At 37.6% G+C, this 18114-nt stretch overlaps 1 protein-coding gene across 13 annotated transcripts in view; it reads right to left on the bottom strand.

Moving 5' to 3' along the window:
- LOC116861037 (ankyrin repeat and KH domain-containing protein 1) overlaps positions 1 to 18114 on the bottom strand; it is a 128116-nt gene that overhangs the window by 12024 nt on the left and 97978 nt on the right. For all 13 annotated transcript variants that reach the window (XM_032847479.1, XM_032847476.1, XM_032847475.1 and 10 more), the window contains 9 exons: positions 17395 to 17570; positions 16945 to 17107; positions 15188 to 15283; positions 14607 to 14723; positions 9619 to 9793; positions 7736 to 8192; positions 7122 to 7268; positions 4693 to 4842; positions 2918 to 4527 (listed from right to left, as the gene is read on the bottom strand). In XM_032847479.1, coding sequence (XP_032703370.1) covers positions 2918 to 4527; positions 4693 to 4842; positions 7122 to 7268; positions 7736 to 8192; positions 9619 to 9793; positions 14607 to 14723; positions 15188 to 15283; positions 16945 to 17107; positions 17395 to 17570 — 3091 coding nt within the window. The remainder of the gene's footprint in view (positions 1 to 2917; positions 4528 to 4692; positions 4843 to 7121; positions 7269 to 7735; positions 8193 to 9618; positions 9794 to 14606; positions 14724 to 15187; positions 15284 to 16944; positions 17108 to 17394; positions 17571 to 18114) is intronic.

The following is an 18114-nucleotide window of genomic DNA, read 5'->3' as shown; positions in this document are numbered from 1 at the left end:
TCCTGATGAATCATCACCAAACAGCACTAGATATAGAGGAGTGAGCCCAATGTTTAAGAATGGCAGTCACCTGGAATGATGTTCTGGATAAATCTCAAAGCTTTCATTGGAGGGGACATGAAATGTGAGCATGTTGTGACTAAGTGATACCAATTAATCACTTCTGCTTCCTCTTGTGGAGAAAATCTCAAAGTACAGCTGTTCATCAATATAAAATAGTTATTTCCTATGCAAGATGAATAACATGATCTACCAATGTTTCCTTCCTAATGAGGAAGAGTACCCTATTAAAGATAATTTCAGTATTCCATCTGATAAAAAAAATCAACAGTTGCATATGAAAGTTTTTATCTAGTTTGTGTAAATCTGAATTTAGCAGTCTTTTCAAATGCCATTGCTTTCTTTGGAGAATGCATTAGAGAAAGGGAACAAGTGTCTGGAAAAGGATTATAGGTACTTGTCTCAGGAAAAGATAATTAATATCAACATAAAAAAACTGTCAAACTTCTCTCAAGCAGGTCTTCATCCATTTAAAGTATGTAATTCAAAGGCTTTTAGCATATTCACAGAGCTGTGCAACCATCACCACAAACAATCTTAGAACATTTTTATCTTTCCTAAAAGAAACTCTGTACCCATTACCTATAACTCCCCATCCTCCAAACAACCAATTATAAACTTTCTGTCTCTATAGATTGGTCTATTCTGGAAATTTTCTATAAATGCAATTATATAGTATGTGATCTTTTTGCCACTGGTTCTTTCACTTGGCGTGGTGTTTTCAAGATTCCGCCATCCTGTCGTGTGCATCAGTACTTCTCTCCTTTTTACTCTTGAGTAGTAATCCCATTATAGCAATACACCACATTTTATTTATGCATTTATCAGTTGAGGGACGGTGGGTTGTTTCCACTTTTGGGTTATTATGCTGCCATGAACATCTGTGTACTCATTTTTTGTGTAGACATGTTTCTCTTCCACCTACAAGTGGAATTACTGGATCATATGGTAACTACGTGTAACTTTCTGAAGAACTGTTAAAAACAGTTCTTCTCAAGTTGCTTTGAATTTCCACTTTGAATTTCCACCGACAGCATTTGAGGTTTCCAGTTTCTCCACATCCTTCTCTATTGTCTTCCATATTACTATTTCTTACCTGTGAATCAGGAGAATTAAACTATATCCATGAAAGAAGAGGATCAACAAAAGAAACCAGACAGGAAGTTAAGGTAAAAGGCCAAGCCTACCAATCCTGGACCTCAGAGGGAAGGTCCAGGATTAATGCTTGCTTTCTAAAAAATGATTATTTTTGACTAGCAGTAGATAATTTTGATGCTATAGATCTGAGTACTTAAGGTCCCCAAACCTCATTTTCTACCAAACCAGATGGATGATTTCCTTTCCTTTTTTCTAGAAATTCATAATCTGTACATCTTCTGGGATGCAGTATGTGGAGTGCAAAGAGTTTAATACTGGAATATGAGAGATCTGAGGTCAAACTGGCTAAGGTACTGGGAAGTCACACGTTAGTGCCAGTCAAGTCAAAGATTAATGCCTTCTACACAGATTGCCTGAGCACTGGCAATACATTCTTCTTTCATCCTGTGGCCTCTGAAAACCTCTATTACAGTTTCCCCAAAATGAAAAGTTAAAATAGATACTGATTTATAGAAAAAAAATAAAAAATGGAAGAAAAAAAATCCCAGAGAATATTTTGGACCATAGATGCTCTTATGCAAGCTTATATATTTCCTTGAATATGATGAAACAGCTATATTTTCCTAAAAAGACAAGTGAATAAAAACATCTGAAATGAAAGCTAAGGCTATACCATATCCATGAACTCCCAAATTTTCAACACACAGATCAGTTTATAATTAGCAAAATGGAAGGATGGGCTACAAGACAGGTTTCCAAGGGGAAGAAAAGAGCTTCTTACCCCCACTCCACGTCTGCTGCGATTTCTCATTTGTTTTTCACAATAGTGTAGAATAGACTGAAATTTGGCTCCTAGATTCTAGAAAACAGACTCTGGTCTTCTAAATACCTTCAAGCCAACATTAGACTCCTATCTACCTATATCTTCTTTATAATGCCTCAGCAGCTAATTCGTAATTTCGAGAAACCGAAGTGCTGAATCTAAATTGGTTTTTTTAGAGTAAGAGCCCATGAATGATTGGATCTCTTTGGTCAACCCCATCTAATGTCAGTAATAAAGAACACTATCAAACAACCCTTAACATTCAGTCTGAGGACCCAAGACTGAGAACATAGAATAACGCAGATTAGGGACTGGTCCCTAACACCTTTGTAACACAAACTTTTTAAATATGAGAAATGCAAATACTAACTATGATTTTAAAAATGTCTACATGGGGCACCTAGGTGGTTCAGTGGGTTAAGCCTCTGCCTTTGGCTCAGGTCATGATCTCAGGGTCCTTGGACCAACCCTGCATTGGGCTCTCTGCTCAGCGGGGAGCCTGCTTCCCCCTCCCTCTCTGCCTACTTGTGATCTCTCTCTGTCAAATAAATAAATAAAAAATAAAAAGAAAACTCACTTAAAAAAAAAAAGTCTATAAATGTGGAATCCTTGAAACATCCCGAGTCCCTTTTTAGTAATACCAACACACCAGTTCTTAGAAAATGGACTGACACAAGGTAAAAAACCTCCTTGCCGTGAGGGACAGAAACATCATCAAGACAACAGAAAGCAGCTCAATGTATGTAAGTGATTTACCTGCAGGTAGATTTCTGCCCATTCCATCAGCAATCATTAATGGGTGTTTATGACACACTCTCATTTCTTTAAGATTACAGACTATTATGTATAAAAGAGCGGCTTTCTTATTATCTTAGAGGATTCGGTTATGCCGATAGAGCCCCACACTAAGCTGCAGTAATAGTCATCATAACTTACCAACGGGACTAGTAGAAACTCGCTGGGAAGGTGGTCTGAAGCCAGGTGCCTTGGAGTTGTCAGGGTGCACATTTTCCAAGTGTCCAAGTACAGAGTTACCCAGGAACGCTGACTGAACAGTGAAAGAGGCATCTGCAGCAACTCGTGAGGACAGTGGACCATCTCCCCAACCCTGGTTAGCTGGCACCTGACCGCTATCAAAAAGACTACTGAAGTGATTGAAAAGTGTGGCCGGGCCGAATGTAGGTGGCAAAGATTTATTTGCCGGGTTAATGTGCATCTGAGAACCATTCATAATGTTCATGGCTGAAGAAAGCTGCACTGCAGCTGGTGGGCCTTGAGGTGGTGTTAGAGGAACTGGATTTGTAACAAAAATAGACTGGGGATCCTGGTGTATAGTTGCATTTGGTACCACTGAGTAAAAAGAACCTCTGGGCTGCATTCGATGAGAAACTCGAGGTGCTGGTACAGCTAACTGAGGTAAATTACTGGTGTCCTGATTATCGGCAGCAACCAATCTGGGTGATGCCAGAGTCAATGGAGCGGGTTCTGCATTAGATGCAAAAGGCATTGCCATGGGACTTAAATCAGAGACACTGGACGGCTGCGTCTCGTCTTGCGTGCTGCTGGAGGGAGGAGCAGGACTACCGGCCGGGTGCGCTTCTGGAGCTCCCGGGGTGTTGCTGGCAGAGCTACTGCAGCTATTGGCCGTTGAAGAAGGGGTGCACAGGTTCGCCAGGGCCTGCTCCTGTGTGGACACTTTCTCTTTGGGGGGTGGCATGGCAGAGAAAGATTCCATCTTTTGTGAAGAAAGCTGTGCTTGAGGAGTACTCGCGGGCAGAAACGTGGTGGGAACTTGCCCGCTAGGGAGAGGTGCAGAGGAAACGGAAGGCAGGGAACTACAAGTGCTTGTCACAGAAGAAATCACTGTCACTGGAGGACTCGTCTTAGGCACACAGGCAAATAACTGCTTTCTGACTGATGGAGTCCGGGTGTTAGTCACACACAGCTGCTGACTGGCAGCAACTACAGAAGAGACAGTGATAGGACAATTGGCAGTAGCTAGTCCAGCAGACTCGGAGGGTAAGACAGTCCCGTTCTGGTTAGGTAGACGGCCTGCATTATTATGCTTTGGAGAGCTACTTGTGTTGCCAGGATTCACAGGTCTCACTGGGAATGGTCCCCAAGTGTTAGGAGAGGGTGAAAAGGTTCCTCCAAACTGGGCCATGGGCAAGCGAGGATGCCGAATCTGTTGCATAGTCTGAGCAGCCAGCAGGGCAAAATGAGGGTGGGGGTAAGCCAAGGGTAGAGAAACTGGGAAGGAAGAACGTACATTTGCTGGAACGTTCTTGTTAAGTTTATTAGTTGGCTGGAACGTTGATAATGTTGTCGCCTGTGATGTTACGAGAGCTGGAGCACCCAAAGGAAATGCATTTTTACTGGAAGCTGCTGTGGTGCCTACTCCAGATGAGAAGTTTGCATGGATGGATTTGGTGCTGGCAGGTGTTCTGATATGATTTTTAGGAATCAAGTCTTCCAGTTCCTTAGCAGGATCTTGAATAAGTGCATTGATAAGTTGAACTGCATATCTTGTTGATTCGGTACCGCCCCTGGGGAGAAAACAAACAAAACATGAAAATATGATCAAAGACCTAAAAACAGGTCATCTTAACATTAAATAAAATTCTTGATGGTACCATAACCTAACAAAAGTTAGCTTCTAAAAAACATTTAATTTCTACACAGAACGAGTAATAGACATTTTTCACAATTACCTTATTGTGATCATTCTCTCGCCGTTCTTGTCTTTTTGTTTATCCACATCAATATGTGCGCCCGTAACGTCTTGTATAGCAGTGATGTTGCACCCTCCCCTTCCCATTATCCTGGAAACCACGGAAGCTGGAACAGACAATTTCTTTGACCTAGAAAATGAAGACCACACATGAACTTATGAAAGCAAATATCTTTTTTTTTTTTTTAAGATTTTTATTTATTTGACAGAGATCACAAATAGGCAGAGCAGCAGGCAGAGAAAGAGGGGGAAGCAGGCTCCCTGCTGAGCAGAGAGACCGATGCAGGGCTGGATCCCCGGACCCTGAGATCATGACCTGAGCCAAAGGCAGAGGCTTAACCCACTGAGCCAACCAGGCGCCCCAAGCAAATGTCTTTATTTAAAAAGATGATTTGATGAGAATGTTCACAGACACCTGTAGAATAGTATTTCTTAAATCTTAAAGGGGCAAGTATTACAAGGTTTTGTTTTAGGAACTGACCTCTTCTCATACTGAACTTAATTTAGTGAAAGTAAAAATTCCTTTGTCATTTCAAACAAAATTATATTTTAAATAACCTGTGATCTAAGCATTTAAGTCTACCTCTAACATCGCACGTCAACTAAACTGCAATGACCCTAGGTACATACCCTTCCTAAATTTAAATAATGCAGGGTGCCTGGGTGGCTTAGTGGGTTAAGCCTCTGCCTTTGGCTCAGGTCATGATCTCAGGGTCCTGGGATCGAGTCCTTCATTGGGCTCTCTGCACAGTGGGGAGCCTGCTTCCCCCTCTCTAGAGAGGCCTCTCTGCCTACTTGTGATTTCTCTCTGTGTGTGTCCAATAAATAACTAAAATCTTAAAAAAAAGTAAATAATGCGTAACATACTGTTAAACTTCATACTGAATAATAGAGGCTAGCTTATCAATATCAGTGATTTATACTTAGCAATAAAAAACTAAAGCCTCAGATTTGAACTACATAAAAAGGAAGTCACACGTAGAACCTGGGACTTGCACTTATATGTGAGCTGAGCAGAGCTGGAGAGAAGACCAGATCTTAGGATCTGATAAGATGGCCTGGCTGTCCCTAAGGACTATTAAAGAAACCCAGTGTTTGCAGGCAGAAGCAGTTCTTAAGCATTAAAGCAGAACCAGATGAGAGCAACACCTACTATTTTCAAGTTCTCAGTGTTGGGCCCCAGGATTCCCCATGTCAGAGAGGGAGGGACCTTTACAAACCTGAATTATTCTGTCTAGAAGAATATCAATGGCAGCACTTGAGGTACTTTTCATGATCAAAATTTATCACACCTTAATTCTGGGAAGGATATATTCAGATATTTTGAGAGCTAAAGCACAGACTAGGCTATAGGCCATGAGCAATACTTAAATCGATCTGATCATCAAGCGTACATCACTTCTATCCTGCCAAGGCCTCTTTTTGTTTCCGTTTAATGGACACGATCTTCAGGAACAGTACTGAATAAAAGCTCAGACATCTCAGTCCTTTGGCGATTTAATGCACATTAGCAAAACTGTCTTGTCCTGTTTCCCTGTTGCAAAGCATGAACAGAGGCTAAAAGTATCATTTGGACTGTAAAAAACATTTGAAAGCAGTAGCCCTTCTGCTTTTATTCATTTCCCTGATCATGGTTTAAGTATAAAGCACTGTGATGGGGTGTCTGGGTGGCTCAGTAGTTGGGTATCTGCCGTCGGCTCAGGTCATGATCCCAGGGTCACTGGATCGAGCCCTGTGTTAGGTAACTCCCTGCTCTGTGGGAAGGCTGCTTCTCCCTCTCCCACTCTCCCTGCTTGTGTTCCTTCTCTGGCTGTCTCTCTCTCTGTCAAATAAATAAAATCTTAATAAATAAATAAATAAAACACTGTGATTAAAGGTCCTCTTCTTTCTCTTTCTTTTTTGAGGGTGAAGGTAGTTTTATTTTAATTTTATGGGTGCCCTTCACCCTTGTAGCAATTGCTTTGGTTAATAGCAGCTAACCAGTTCTTTAGAACATACTCTCCAGCAAAGCCCAACTTAATTTAAACACTGTAAATGGACCAAGTTGATTGTTTTTGCCAATGGGATCATTAAACAAACATCACAGCCCTCACTAATAACACTGTGACTTTGCTGCAGAACAGTCAGTATAAAATCTTCACTTTTAAAAGAAGTTTGTGACCATGCTGTATGGTTTTTCTGGAAATGTCTGCAATTATTTTGTTATTGTAAAGCCAACATATGTCATGTCATATAAAACATGCTGTAAAATTTACATATTGCTTCTCATTTTACTTAAGCCAACTCTGGGTGTATGGCACAAATAATAACCACATTCAAATTATCCATTAATTACTGGTCACTACCTCATTAGACAAGAATTTATGCATGGTCTATGACATTTAAAAAGATAAGACTAATTCTACTTACCTTCGTACAACTTCTTTCCACCCTTCTTCTCTTTTCTGTCCCCTTTTGGGGCTAGTTAGATTCAGCTTTATGTTTGGAGAACTTAATGGCAATGGCACTGACTTAAAGCTTGTTGATAAGGAATTAGAATTCGTTTCACCTTCAAGTCTGAGAAGAAAGAATTAATCAAGTCCAATAAAACAAATTTTAATATAGAAACTCAAGAGACCATTTATTGTCAAAGTTATGCTGAAATGTTTGAATTAAAATTTGGCACATCAGTTCAGAAAAGCAGAAAAACAGGGCAAAAAGTTCATCATCTACATCAGTATGAAAACAGACTCAGAAGCCAGAAGCTGGACTATAATCAATAAAAATGACACAGTGAAAATAAAAATCAAAATATGCTAGTATTTTCAACTTCAAAATTTAATCATAAAAATTTCTAATAATCTCACTTAAAAAAATGGCACACGATTAGGACATTAGTGAATTTTGGTTCTGAATACTGAAGACAGATAATGTGGTAGACCTAAATTGTTTAATACAATTTGTGCTAAAAAATGTACTCAAATTTTTGTGCCAGTCATGAAAAAGGAAGGTGGATGCAGAGTTAACAAATCAGAAAAATTTACCGTGTTTGAGTTTTGGAAGTAGCAGTACTTGTCTTTTCTTCTTGGGAATGGAGTAGCAGTGACGGGTATTTCCTATCATTAGAGGAATTCACATCCATAGTGAAATTTAACTCTTGGCTTTTACCACCACTGCTACTCTCACTGTTGCAGTCTGTGCTGTCCAAGTTATCCGAGTCACTATTCCCACCTGTACCACCACCTCTGGGTTCTCCATTTATTTTATTTTTATCAGCTTTTTGCTGTGCTAAGGATATATGTTGTTCTGGTAATATTAAATGTGCAGTGGGAGGGGTCTCCTTTGTTTTATTCTTCTTATTTTTCCGATTGGTGCTAGGAGTTGTCACCACGTTGGCCCTTTTTTTCCCAAACACATTTGTGAATGTTGCAGATGTTGCAGAAATTCCAATTGTGGTGGTGGTTGTTGCACTAGGAGGTTCTATGGGAACTTCTTGCTCCACTGAAATTATCAAAAGGATAAAAATCACACTGACAGCCACAGAGCTCAAAACAAACTACAACAAGATATACATAATAATTCTGGCCTTCAAGTCATCTTTTCCTTTCACCAGTATTCACTAGCAAATAAAGAAATCTTCATTGTTAGAACAAATGTACTATATCCAATTTTGATGTCTAACTCAGTATAAAAACATTCACAGCATAACACTCTTAAGATCTGAGGTGCTAGTTTTATGAACTAACCAAAAATCACAATATAGTTTAAATTCTGGGAAATTTTCGTAATTTGGCTATTGTTGATAAGATATAAATTTTGGGGTGCATGTTCCCCTTTGATTTAGTAGCTAGGAAGTTATTAGGCACTAAGCAAAACAGGTCAGTCAGAGAAATACAAATACCATATGATTTCATTCGTATGTGGAATTTAAGAAATGAAACAAATGAGCAAAGGGGAAAAGGAGAGAGAATGACAAACCAAGGAACACCCTTAACTGTAGAGAATAAACTGATAGTTACCAGAATGGAGGTGGGTGGGGGGATGGGTGAAATGGGTGATGAGGATTAAGGACTGCACTTGTGATGAGCACTGGGTGTTGTATGCAAGTGCTGAGTCACTAAATTACACACCTAAAACTAATAATACACTATGTTAATGAACTGGAATTTAAATAATTTTTTTTAAAAAATTCCAGGAAATTCTCAGATTTTTTTTTTTTTAGATTTTATTTATGTATTTTTTAAAGATTTATTTATTTATTTGACAGACAGAGATCACAAGTAGGCAGAGAAGCAGGCAGAGAGAGAGAGAGAGAGGAGGAAGCAGGCTTCCCGCTGAGCAGAGAGCCCGATGTGGGACTCGATCCCAGGATCCTGGGATCATAACCTGAGCTGAAGGCAGAGGCTTTAAACCACTGAGCCACCCAAGCACCCCTCAGATAGTATTTTAGAATTAGAATTCAAATAGAGAACAATTACTTGACTACTACAAGCATTGCTAGAATGTACAAAAAACAATCTGCAAATAATAAACCCCAGCACTCTATAGCTTGGAGCCTGAACCTTAGCTCAAAACTTATTGAGGCACTGGACCTCTCCCCAGTTTCCAAATGGAGGAGGAAAGGGTAGGACAGAACCTGAAGAGAAGCTGGCAAATCTCTTTACTGTATCACATTTAGGACATACATGATGTTTTACAGGGTGACTTAAATTAAAACTGAACTTCAAATTACATGCTTGCCTTCCTTCCACTTTCTGTTTCTCTGTATCACTTTACAATGTAAAGTATTAAAAAATATCTACTATAAAAGCCAACTGTCAATTTCAGATTAAAGTATTGAATATCTATCCAGAATTAGAGTAAGAAGTACTCAAAATGAAGTTGACAAACACAATTTTATCACTAATTTGGAAGGGTCATTTCTTACCATCTTCATCGTTCTCCTCTTCATCTTCATCCTCCGGTAGTTCTGAATTCTCCTTAGGTTTGTTTTCCTCATCTTCTTCCTGCTTCCTTTTCTGCTCCTCCTTTTTCTTTTTTCTCTTTTCTTTTCTTTTCTCTCTTTTAGCTGCAAGAGCCTGCTTTCTGCTCTCCTCTCTTGACTGCAAATTAAGAAGGCATATCATTTAGCCAATAATGCAATCATTTAAAATAAATAATGAATATTTTTGTTTATGATAGGTGGGGCTTCCCAGGGATGCTAGTCTCAAAACATGTTTATAAAAGCACCAAAAAAAAAAAAAAAAGCTAAACTGGACATCATTAAAATTGTTTTTGTATTTCAATGGAACCATCAACAAAGTAAAAAGACAACACATAAAATGGGAAAAAAATTTTTGCAAATCCTACATCTGGTAAGGGATTTGTATCAAGAATATATAAAGAAGTCCCATGACTCAATAATAAAGAGACAAATAACTCAATTTAAAAATACACAAAGGACCTGAACAGGCATTTCCTCAAAGATGATATATGAATAGCCAAAACATATGAAGACAGATGCTCAGTAACTACTAGACATCAAGGAAAAGCAAATCAAAATTACAAGATAACCACTCCCTATCCGCTAGATAGCTATAAGAAAGACAGACAATAGCAAATACTGGTGAGGATGAGGAAAAACTAAAACCTTCAAACACTGCTGGTAGGAATGTAAAATGGTATAGCTGCTTTGGAAAACAATCTGACGTTCCTCAAATGGTTAAACAAAGAATTACCATATGATCTAGCAATTCCCTTCTTAGACATATTATATATATATACATATATATGTATATATGTATAGGCATATCTACATCTATATACAGATGGTATATATATGGTATATACACACACCCAGAGAAATGAAAACACATTCATACAAAAACTTGTACCTGGTGGTCACTCTGGCAGCACATATACTAAAAAATCTCTAACAATACAGAAGATCAGCATGGTACCTCCACAAGGATAAGAGGCAAATTCATAAAGCATTCCATATTAAAAAATATATATATATTGTATATGTATGAAGTAGAAATAACCTGAATGTCCATCAACTAATGAATGGATAAGGATAAATAAATATGTGTGTATATAATGGGATATTATTTAGCAATAAAAAGAAATTAAGTATTGATATATGTGACAACATGACTGAACCCTGAACACAGTATGAAGTGAAAGAAGCTAGTCACAGAGGAACAGTATTATAGGATTCCATTTATAGGAAATGTCCAGAATAGGCAAATCCATAAAGACAAAATACAGTTTAGTGGTTATGTAGGATGGAGGGACTAAAGGGGGTGACGCTTAAAGGGTGTAGGGATTTTTTAGGATTGTGAAAATATTCAAAAATTGACTGTGGTGATAAATGCAGAACTCTATGAATGTATTGAAAGCCACTGAATTATATGCTTTATTTGTTTGAAAATATATGCATATTTTAAGAGTGTATTTACTTGAGAAAGAAACAGAGCACAAGCAGGGGGAGGGGAAGAAGGAGAGACACAAGCGGACTCTCTGCTGAGCCGGGGGCCTCACGCAGGGCTCCACCCCAGGGCTCCACCTCACGCAGGGCTCCACCCTGAGATCACAACCCTAACTGAAGTCAGATGCTTAACTGACTGAGCCAGCCAGTCACCCCTGAATTGTAGACTTTAAATGGGTGAACTGTATGATATGTGAATTAAATCTTAATAATGCTGTTAAAAAATACATTTAGGTAGCATCTGTTTATTGCTATATAGTCAGCTATATGATAGCTGACTAAAATGCAACTATCATGATCTTATAAACTATAAAAAATTTCACTGTAAAAATACTGAACAGAGGCTATTATAAAAATTGTTTTCCTACTTTATAGAATTTTTTAAAGCCACACACATAATTCTGATCACTTTTGGGTTTTGCTGTGGCTAGTATCAGAAAATGTCATTTTATTTATTTATTTATTTTTTAGAAAGGGGAATGTAATAAGTTGCTAGCATCATGATGAAAGTTTGAAACAAGTAGAAAACACATCAAGTGATTTATCCTTCTAGGATAATTAAGTAAAGCATTTTCCTCAGAATTAAAATTTATCATTTTGAGGCATAAACTGATTATTCTTTGAAACTTTTATTTATCCGAATCAGAAGTCACAAACTGTGACCTGAATGCCAAGTCCAGTCTACCATTTGTGTTTATATGACCTGAAAGCTAAGACTGGCTTTGACATTTTTAAATGGTTGAAAGAAATAAAATGAGTATTTTGTGACACTTGAAAATTATAAGAAATTCAAATTCCAGTGTTCAAAAATAAAGTTCTATTGGAACACTGTAATGCTCATTCACTTAGCTATTGCCTATAGTTGTTTTTGTGCTACAACAACAGAGCTGAAGACTCATGACAGACACCATATGGCCTACAAAGCTGAAAATATTTACTATTTAGAATTTTATAGAAAAAGTTGGTAATTCACTATGTAAATGAGAAAGGACTGACAGAAGAGATTGCATATTTAGCTAAAAACTGAATTTCATCACTCTGTTGGAATAAGAACAAATTGGCTAGCCATTTAGGGAATTGCTGACCATATCCCTGGGTAGTTACACAAAAAACAAAATTATAGACATGAAAGGTACCTTAATAGTCATCTAACTATGAACTCTGCTTTATTTTAAAATGAATATAACTTTTTTGCCTTCTGACTTTTAACTGTAATCTTAAGGTTTATACTTTTCCCCCTAATATAAGCAATGAATGTCCTTTTATGTTCACATCTTTTGAGCATTTGTCTAATTATTCACCTTAGGCTAAGTTTCTATAAGTGGAATGATTGGTGGGAGTATGGGTATCCACCCTTTTATTTGGGAAAGCACTTCCATTAATAGCTATAGTGATTTACACCATATATCAAAAATCATTCACTAGAGTGCTAATCCTTCCTCATCCTTGCCATCAATGGCTATTATCTAATCTTTTTTTTTTTTAAGATTTTATTTATTTATTTGACAGAGATCACAAGTAGGCAGAGAGGCAGGGAGAGAGAGAGAGAGGAGGAAGCAGGCACCCTGCTGAGCAGAGAGCCCGATTCGGGGCTCGATCCCAGGACCCTGAGATCATGACCTGAGCCGAAGGCAGAGGTTTAACCCACTGAGCCACCCAGGCGTCCCTTATCTAATAATCTTTAAATTTTAACTTTGCCAATGTGGTAAAAAAAAAAAAAAAATCATTGAACATTTGTATTTCTTTTTCTGTGAACTGCCCATTCATGTTGGATCATTTTTTATTCTGGGCAAGTTATGTTTTTCTCACTGATTTGTAGGCAACCTTTTCTTCTGTTCTTAGCTTATATGCTTTTTGGATTTTTTGTTTGTTTTTAGAGAGAGGTGCAGGGAAGGGCAGAGGGAGAGGGAGAAATAGAATCTTTTTTTTTTTTTTTAAAGATTTTATTTGACAGACAGAGATCACAAGTAGGCAAAGGAGGCAGGCAGCAGAGAGAGAGGAGGAAGCAGGCTCCCCGCTGAGCAGGGAGCCTGATGCAGGGCTCAATCCCAGGACCCTGGGATCATGACCTGAGCCGAAGGCAGAGGTTTAACCCACTGAGCCACCCAGGCGCCCCGGAGAAAGAGAATCTTAAATAGACTCCATGCCCGGTACGTCCAATGCAGGGCTTGATCTCACAACCCTGAGATCATGACCTGAGCCAAAATCAAGAGTTAGACATTTAACTGACTGGGCCACCAGGTACTCCATTTTTTTTTTTAAAGATTTTATTTATTTATTTGACAGAGAGAGAGACCGCAAGAGAGGGAACACAAGCAGGAGGAGTGGGAGAGGGAGAAGCAAGGGGAATGAGAGAGGGAGAAGCAGGTTTCCTGCAGAGTGGGAGCCTGATGTGGGGCTCGATCCCAGGATCCTGGGATGATGACCTGAGCCAAAGGCAGACACATAACAACTGAGCCACCCAGGTGCCCCAAGGCACCCCATGTTTTATTCTTTTTCTTTTCTAAGTAAGAGATTCAAGATTTTAGTATCTCTCAAAATAATCAATTTTTTTCTTCTTTTAATCATCAACAAGATAATCTTCATGTTAAGCTATCTCTTGCATTCCTAAAAGAACTCTACTTGATCTTAGTCTTTGTTCTTTTAATACAATTTGTGGATTGAACAGCAACACCCGCATTTTCCAGGTAACCAGACTGACCCTCAGAAAAGCAATTTTTTTTTAAACGTTTTCCATTATACCACACAACCTAGGATATAAGACACTTACTCTTTAAGTGAGGATCTAATAAACCACTAACAGCACACATCTTATAATTAACAAAAGATTTCCAATGTTTAAAAAATTTTTTCTCAAAGTAATGTTAAAACCACTTAGGTAGAGGCACCTGGGTGGCTCAGTTGGCTAAGCGTCTGCCTTTGGCTTAGGTCATGATTTTGGGGTCCTGGGATGGAGCCCCATGTGGGGCTCTCTGCTCAGCAGGGAGTATGCTTCTCCCTCTCCCCCTCCCCCCCTTATTCTCTCTCCCTCTCTCCAATAAATAAATAAATAATCTTAAAAAAAAAACCACTTAGGTAGTAATGTCATTTGGTAAACTATGATCTGCTTGAAAACTAGTCTCATACTTATAAGAGTCAAAATATTTTTAAGAATAAGAGGTCACAATCAAAAAGTTGATGGTGATTTGACAATCCATTAATCATTTCCTTGGAAAGAGATTTTGTTAAAGTTGTTGGTCATAAGGATGGTAAACTTATTCCCGTAAATTTTCAACAATTCTTTTTAAAAACTTTTGAAATTTATTTAATAAGTAAGTAATTTCTACTACAACCCATGTGGGACTCAAACTAACCACCATGAGATGAAGAGTCACATGCTTTCCAACTGAGTCAGCCAGGTGCCCCAATTTTCAACAATTTCTAAAAAGAAAAACTATTTTTCTTACCTTTTCCAGATCAAGTTCCTTCAAAAGAATACTTGCATTCTTATTTGCTTCTGCAGCCTGCTGGTCTTTAGCCTTCACAATTGTCTCAACACATTGGTGACATTTTTTCAAGAGTTCCTACAGTGGAAAATGGAATTATATAAATATAGGAACACATAACATCAACAGGCCAAATAAAACTTGAGCTGATAAGCACAGTGAAGTCCAGGACTTAAAGCCCAAACAAATGAAAATTCACTAAGCCAAATATAAGCTATCCTTTGAGCCTAGTCATAAATTAATTCTCACCAAAAAAGGGCATTATTTCCTAAAAAGTTTATGTTCTTAGGCAACTTTCTAATCAGGCTAATAGTCTAGCAATAACTTTTAGCCACACTCACTGTGATTATAGCTCATAACAGGAAGGAAATCTCAAAATAATCTGTTAATATTACAATATCCATTCTCCATGGAGAAACTAAAACACAGATGGATTAGGTGGATCAATTTCACAGAAGACAAAAGGAAGGTTGCTAATTGCACACTTTGGCATATAATTCCACAAAGAACAAAAATGTGCTTCAACAGTTTATTAAACCTACCTTATCTGTAATTGTTGCTATGTATCTCATGCATTCTATATCAGAAGGGAACTGATTGACTTCCTTCACCAAATATTGAACAACTTTTACATGACCCTGTAAGAACAACAACAAAAAAATGCACAAAAGAACTCCTTGAAAATTTGCCCATATGCTTAATAACTTAAAAGTAAAAGGTATGGTGATACTTCCAGATAGTTCACTAAGCTGAAAACTGAAATTGTGAAAATAAAACAACACACTCACTTATCTTTCCTAAATTTAATCTAGCATTTCCCCACTGAAAACAGAAAAACTTTTGTAGAAAACAAGTGTTTCCCAGAGTAAAGCTATTAATAAAAACTGGTGGTATGAAATGAACCTTTATATAAAAGGGAAATTGGTACTAAAACAGAAAGATGTTCGAGATTTCAAAGCATTATTTTGGGTCCATCTTACGAAACAAGGTAGACTCTCACATTTATTTGGGGCTCATGACTTGAATCTAGGTAAAATGCTTTCTAAATGATCAGAGGCGGATGATATAATTAATTCTAAGTACCATGTATTTTAACATGACCAAATTTACATAGTTTTCCTCCTATCAAGTTTTAAAACATCTTCAAGAATTAGTCTGATGGTGACAAGTTCAGAGACATCAAAAAGTCATTGCCTCCAGGGCAGGGAACTGAGAATAGGCATGACGAAATTTTCTATGATTACAGAAGCATTTTATATATGTAAGGGGTGTGGGTTGCATAGGTATATGTATTTATCAAAACTCATTAAACTATGCACCTTAGGTTTGTATATTTCCTATATGTAAATGATCCTTCAATTAAAAGGAAAGGAAAAATTAGAAAAAGAATTAAGTCCAGAAAAAATTTTAAGTTCTTTTTTTAAGATACAAAGCTTACATTATTCTCTTTCAATAACTATTACGGACTACCTAGTATGTGTTGGGCACCATGCTAAACAATGTGTATAAGTAAGGATATTCGTGCTTGGTCTTCCTGGATCCTCCAGTCTACTTGGGGAGATAAGCATTAAATAAGTAAATACATGTTTGAATGTATAATTACAAATTGGGATAAAGAAAATAATAGGGTACTATAAAAAGAACAAGAGGACCTTTTCAGATGCGTATTAGGGAAGGACTCCCTAATTTAAAATGGGAGCTAAAGGATGAACAGCAGGGAGCCCATGAAGAGCAAGGGAAAGAAAACCAGTGTGCAAAGTCCCTCTGGAAGTTAAAAATTTAGTGCATTCTAGACCAGCAGCAGAAGTGTAGTGAGCAAGGGTGAGGGTAGCAAAAATTACTTGCTGTGGGGAGGCTGGCATAAGCCATATCATGTAGGGCTTTGTAAGCCATGTTAAGTAGTTTATAGTTGATTGTAATTGTAACGGGAAGGCTTTTAAAAATACAGCAGACAAGCAATATATATATAGGAGGTATAATGCATTTTTATGAAAGAGTCCACTCCTTTTTGTTCCTTCTTAGGTAGAGAAGACATCATCCACACACAAATCTCGTGTTTTATGTTCAACATAACAAAGCTAGTTGGGACACAACTGACTTAACAATGCAGTTGCTTATAATGAACTACATACAGTGTAACTCTTAGATTTGGCCACAAAAGAGGGTGGAAGGATAGCAGTGATTTATGTATGGAAATTAAGTCTATTCCCCAGGAGCAATTCATTTTTCCCACATGGTTTCAACTTAGAATTAGTTAAAAATGGTTACATTTTACGTTCTTCCCTCCACATCAAATTACCTTGCGAAATGCTGACATAAGAGGTGTGATTTTCCGGTTATCCGCTGCATCCACATCAGCACCCGCTTGCACTAGCAACTGCACCACGTCAAAATGACCACCACTGGATGCCAACCAGAGTGGCGTGTTTCCCTTCTTGTTCCGAACATCAATATGGGCTCCCCTATAAAAATCAAAGAATGTAAAAATAAATAAATAAATAAATAAATAAATGAATAAAAAATCAAAGAACGTTACTATAGTTAGTCTCCTACAAGGGGCTGACTTTCTATTTCCTCTCTTTGTCTTTTATCTTCTATTAAATAGCATGCAAATAATATGTTCTTCATTTTTTTCAATAATCTGCTCTTTAAAATGTCAATAAAGTAAAACAATCTGAGTAGCTGTAAAGGTGCTGAAAAGTGAAAAGGAGGACAAGAACTTCTACATATAAATAAAAAATTTACCCACCTATTAATCAGGAGCTCACAGAATTTGTAGTGACCTTTGTCAGCTGCTATTGTTAAAGCAGTATCTCTTGAGGAAGGCACAGGGGGGGCATTGACATCTGCTCCTTTATCAAGGAGAACTCTTCCAACCTCTGCATATCCTCCAGAAGCAGCTTCCATCAAGGGGGTAAGACCAGTCTGTTTAAACAAAAAATTTATGCAAGTACATTAATAAAATTTTGTTAACAGTCTAAAACATTTGACTTACAAATGGATTCTATTTCCGATTTTCTCTCATAAAAGAGCTAAGCAATATTTAATCTTCAATTTTATAAAACAACAAATGAAAATTGTTAGATTGAATCAGACATGCTAGAATGAATTAATTTATCATAACATACTGTCTCGTATCAAAAAAACCAATTTCACAACTTCTATACTGTTATAACTTTACACACGAGACAATGACTTGTCTACCCAATGAGCAGATATGAAAGATAAAAAGAAAATTAAATAAAGTATATTGTTCAATGGAAAAACTTTGTTTAAAAAATAAAAAAAAAATTTTTATTAACATACAATGTATTATTTGCTTCAGGGGTACAGGTCTGTGAATCATCAGTCTTACACAATTCACAGTGCTCACCATACCACACCACATACCTTCCCCGATGTCCATAACCCTCCCACTGCCACCCTACTTAAAATTTTTATCTGAGAATGTAGTTTGCTAAATAACTCA

The sequence above is a fragment of the Lontra canadensis genome, unplaced genomic scaffold (genome assembly GCF_010015895.1).
Source record: "Lontra canadensis isolate GAN:19392208 unplaced genomic scaffold, GSC_riverotter_1.0 scaffold189, whole genome shotgun sequence".
NCBI lineage: Eukaryota > Metazoa > Chordata > Mammalia > Carnivora > Mustelidae > Lontra > Lontra canadensis.
This window is presented reverse-complemented; position numbering and strand designations above follow the sequence as displayed.